The sequence below is a fragment of the Arachis hypogaea genome, chromosome 9, assembly GCF_003086295.3.
Source record: "Arachis hypogaea cultivar Tifrunner chromosome 9, arahy.Tifrunner.gnm2.J5K5, whole genome shotgun sequence".
NCBI lineage: Eukaryota > Viridiplantae > Streptophyta > Magnoliopsida > Fabales > Fabaceae > Arachis > Arachis hypogaea.
This window is the reverse complement of record NC_092044.1, coordinates 110,128,718-110,133,845: the sequence shown is the minus strand read 5'-3', so window position 1 is coordinate 110,133,845 and position 5,128 is coordinate 110,128,718. Positions and strand designations below refer to the sequence as shown.

Genomic DNA, 5,128 nt, shown 5'->3' with positions numbered 1-5,128 from the left:
CCGAGGTGCTATGGAGTTACAACACTACTATCCATTCAGCCACAGGAGAAACCCCTTTCAAACTAGTATACGGGGCAGAAGCAATGATTCCAGTAGAGATCGCCACTCCTACAATCAGAGCCGAACACCACACAGAAACCTCAAACGATCAAGCTCGAGCAACCGAACTTGATACAATAGAAGAAGTAAGAAACAACGCTTCACTAAAGCAAAAAGCTCTACAACAATTGACGCAAAGACAATATAACAAAAACGTGATCCCCCGAGCTTTCCAAGCAGGAGATCTAGTCTTGCGAAAGACAGAAGAAGCACGATGAACTCAAGGACATGGGAAGCTCGCGGCTGCTTGGGATGGACCGTATCGAGTCGACAAAGTACTCGGCATGGGAGCTTATACACTACAAACACTAAGGGGAAGCACAATCCCTGGAACCTGGAATGTTTCATCTTTAAAATTGTACATATCATAATCATATAGGCGCATGATGGTACTCTTTTTCCTACTCATGAGTTTTTTTTTCTCCTGCATTGGGTTTTTTGCTCAAAGAAGGTTTTAATGAGGCCGGACGCCAACATCAGACTTTGTACGTCTTTTACAATAAAGAAATAAAGTCACAAGGAAAACATAGTTCAAATCCTACCAATCTACAATATGCATTCAAACAAAACCGAGCTTCTTACTCGGTACAGTCATTTAACCAAAATAACCGATGATAGTAAATCTCGGAATCAAACATTCACAAGTTCAAAAAACAAAATACAAACAAAAAACAAGAATAACATATTCAATCATCTTTCTCTCCGATACTGGAATCTTCTATTAACTCTTCAGCTGGAGTCTCATCATCAACTAACTTCCCACCAACGACAATCTTGGTAGCATCCAGTTTCTCTACATCAACTTCAGGAAACAATACTTTAACCTGGGCCATCGATCTTTCAAAACCTTGAGCAAATGACTCATACACCTCCGTCTCCAATTCTCCCACACGAGCAGCCAATTGGTCATTGCGAGCCTTCAGATCCTTTATTTCTTCTTCAAGGGATTTATGCCGATTTCGAAGATTCTCAACCTCAGACCCTTTTAACTTCAAAGAAAGTTCCTCCACCAACTTTTCCTTCTCCTCTACAGTTCTTGTTAGTTCAGTAACAACGGCAACAGTCTTCTTTTCTGTTACTAAAGCAACCTCCTGTGCCGCCCAATAGACACAAGCCGAGCACCAATTACCTGCAAATGAAATAAGCACAAAAAACACATGACAATAGGATAGAAAGAAAATAAACAAAAAGGTAAAATAATTCAATTTACCTGTAAAAAGCGACTAACACCAGCTGGACCAACCCTGTTGATCATCTCAACATCAACAGGAAACTGACCAAACTGTTCAGAAAGAGTTACAAACGGAAACAGTTTGCTCCACAAAGACTTGGCGTGATCATCAACACGGTACCCATGGAGTTCTTCCTGAGACTTGTACGAAGATTCTATCAACTCAAAATTTACCTTGTCATCACTCTTTAAGGTACCCAGGTTAGTCCCTTTGGTTGGCCCTACTCTTTTCCTTTTCACTCTAGGTTGAAGTTCTGATTGAATAGCTCCACCTCCGACCTCTTTATCAACATTAGTAGTCGAACTTTCTTTTTCAGACTTTTTCCTTTGATTAAAGAATGTCTTCAAACCAGCTGAAGTAATTGTAGGAACCTTCTCACCTAAAAACAGAACATATTATTAAAAGCATGATAGAACAAGAAGCCATTTTCCATTCTTCAAACAAAACTTTACCTAGGTAATCCAATACTGATTGCTCATCAGAATCCTATTTCAACAGTTCAGCAACAGATAATAATTCTTTAGATTCCATTTTACTAACCAAAAACTCCAAAATATCATTATCACTAGGACATCGATCTTCTACATCTAAAACCTGTACTGGTTCCGAACACCACGAAATAGGAAACCTCTCCTCCAATGTCTCATTAATAAAAAAGGGAAATTGCTCAGGAATACTCCTAATCTTAACGAACATTTTCTTAAAATCTTTGAAAGAAGATTTGTACAACGCAAAGAGGGACCTACCAGGATGGCTACTTAGGTTAACCCACAAACCCCTACGAACACCCTTAGCTTGAAATAAAGAAAAAAACACTCTCAGAGAAGGACCCTGCCCTAGAAAATCCATTAACACTTCGAATGCTCTAACAAAACCCCAGGAATTGGGGTGTAACTGTGATAGAACACAGTTCAACCAACGCAACACACCACATTGAAAATCGGTAAAAGGAAACCTGACTCCAAGTTCTGTGAGAACACAACTATAAACATAGAAATAGGACCAGTCACAAATTTTTTCACAAACACGATCATCAACCCCACACAGAAGCACCTCAATTCTAACTTCACTCCCTTCTCTAACCCACACGTTAGAACCAAGAACTCCTACTGACTCCACATCATTAAAGTAAGAAGCATGACACCTAACATTCTCATGCACCCAACTATAGGGATCAGTCTCGTAACAATGGCTTGGGTTTTCTCCATTCACAGTAACGCACGCAACGAATAGATACAGTAAAAAGAAACTCGACATTATTCAACTGAACTAACCTTTTCTGCTCATTTTCTTCTTAACACAAAAGAACTTCAGTTTTTTTGCAAAGAGTCCACTAAGCCACCACAAAAATTTAATATGACAAAAACGGTTCAATGCCAGGAAATAGCCTTGAAAAATAATAACCATTCAACATCTAACTTCAAATCAAAGGAGCTAGATCAAACGGTTAGGAATACATAGAGAAAAATGCCACGGTCATGTCCATTAAGTGCTACAGGTGCGAAAAACAAGGAAACATGATAAAAATAATAATAAACAAATAAATAACAATGAAAAATATATACAAAATAAAAATAAATATATCAAACAAAAACAAACGCTAAAAGGAAACATGCCCAGCTTGGGGGCTGAGGAACCACCCAATATAGTCCAACAAGTTTTAAAGGCCGAGGTAGTTCCGAAGCTCGACCCGTTTTCTTCCTCCTCCTCTTTTTTAACAGGTCAAGCTTAGGGGTTGTGATGTGAATCATAAACCTCGGCCCAAAACAGACACAACGGCTACCACAACAGCTAAGAATTAGGTAACAGATCATCCAGTAACAGAAAAAAGATTCTAAAAACTAACCATTGCGAGATCTGCGGAAGAGTACAAGATATCAGATACTAAACACAACGGCCTCTCCACCTATTTAAACAGCACCGAGACAACAAAGTAGGGAATAAGCACAACACAGTATCACTATTTCTTCTTACTTTTACTTTATTTACGATTTGTTTGAACACCTCTTCTAATTTGAGCGTCGGAGATTCTTTTGCAGGTGTTCCACCCGCGGTGTTTTAAAAGAAAGCCGACCTATACCTCGTCCCGGCGAACAGCAGCATAACTAATCTGAAATTACTAAAAGCTCGGACAGCAAGGAGGTCGGCCTGGATAACTCGGACGGAACAAGTACTATGATCATTGGTTAAGAAATCACATGTTAACCTTCCTCTCCTACTTGTCCCTACTACCGCTCCTGTCACCAATATTAGCCAAGAACAATTTGCCGTGGACTATAAGTCCGATCAGGCAACTCGTTCCGGATGTGATTATGTCAGGGCTATCCCCTCCCTTATCCATTACAAACGCCATGCAAGCAAGCAACCAAGAACAAGATTTTGAAAGATTATCGGGAGTTCACTTATAATGCGGTTAAAAAAAAAGAAATCTAATCAAGAAAAAAAAATAAAAACCTAACAGGAAGCGAGAACATTGAACATTGAGACGAGGAGTTCATAAAAAATAGAAAAACAAAGAAAATCGAATAGCTCACTCATAATGCTGTTAAAAAGATGTTCTGCTACAAATTGTGCCGCTGTATTCATGGCGCCATGTCCGTCATAAAGCACAACGAAGATTGATTTTCTTCCCCTTTCAATTTGGCTAAATTGTTGGACAATTTCCCTGCATTGGAGGGTAGCATAGGAGAACTTCCCTGCCGAATGGTCTTCAAGTTCCAAACTCAATATTTTGGTCCATGGCGTTTTCTCGAGAAGAAAATTCGAGAGAGAAAGAGAAAGAGAGAGCAAGAGAGAATCTTGCAGAAAGAGTGAGAAAGAGAGACAGAGAGGACTAACACAAGAACCATATATAAAAGGCGGATGCTACCATGCGGTGAGTATTTTTTGCATTGTTGGTTAGTGCACATTGGTGACATATGTTACTTTATTTTTATAAAATGATAAAATGTGGTTCACTTTATGACCCTTGAATCGGTTGTATTAGTTTCTTCTAAAATTATTAATTTTAACTAAATTGGGCTACTTTGTCAATATACAATCTTGTTATGCCAAAATTTTCAATCCTTTTTTAAGTTTTTTGTGTGTCTCGTATTAGAACTTCTCATATATCAATTTCGTAATATTTTAAACCTATAATTTTATGATAAAAGTTATTCAAATATGTAACTTAAAAAATTTTCAAACCCAAGCTTATGTCAATATTTAAAAAAAATTCCCAAGCTAAGGATGGTGGCTAAGGACGTAGCGGAGTCTTCAAAACCAGTAGCACAATAACAGCTTGGAGCTTCCAGGTCCATAAGTTCAATTTTTCAATACTTTCGTTCACCTCTATTTTGATCGAGACCAGTGCAGAAGTAGATTGGAGTTGCAGCAGAGAAACTGAAGTGCTGCTTTAATTTTTATTTTAATCGAGTTAGCTGAGAGAAGTGATGGAAAGATTAGTCTCATGGTTTGTTTGTTACTAGATCCTTGTGAGTTTGAATCGGTTTATCTGCCCTTACCAGTTACCATGTACAAAAAAAATTCTCAATCCGACTTGGATCTACCGGAATAAAGGTCAGAAGCACCGAAAAGGACAGTGGCTCATCAACTTGAACAAATTGAGGAGGAAGATAGGGCGCATTCTCATTACATGAAGAACAACTCAAGTCTGAATTGATTCGGGTTACCGTGAAGTTTGGAGATACCTCTGACAACAACGACTTTGTGTGGTCATTGAAGCGGAGGAGCCAGCAACTGCTGATGGTGGAGATTCAACCACCATAGAATGCAAAGGTGAGCCTCTAAAGCTGGTG

The 5,128-nt window shown here is 38.8% G+C and overlaps 1 protein-coding gene across 1 annotated transcript; it reads right to left on the bottom strand.

Moving 5' to 3' along the window:
* Window positions 1–635: 635 nt before the first annotated feature.
* On the bottom strand, window positions 636–4,157 carry LOC112711720 (uncharacterized). The gene is made up of 3 exons (XM_025764419.2): window positions 3,866–4,157; window positions 1,310–1,710; window positions 636–1,228 (listed from the first exon to the last, which is right to left on the bottom strand). The coding sequence occupies exons 1-3, from the start codon at window positions 3,915–3,917 to the stop codon at window positions 1,178–1,180; spliced, it is 504 nt and encodes a 167-aa protein (XP_025620204.1). The 5' UTR covers window positions 3,918–4,157; the 3' UTR covers window positions 636–1,177.
* Between the last annotated feature and the right edge of the window lie 971 nt (window positions 4,158–5,128).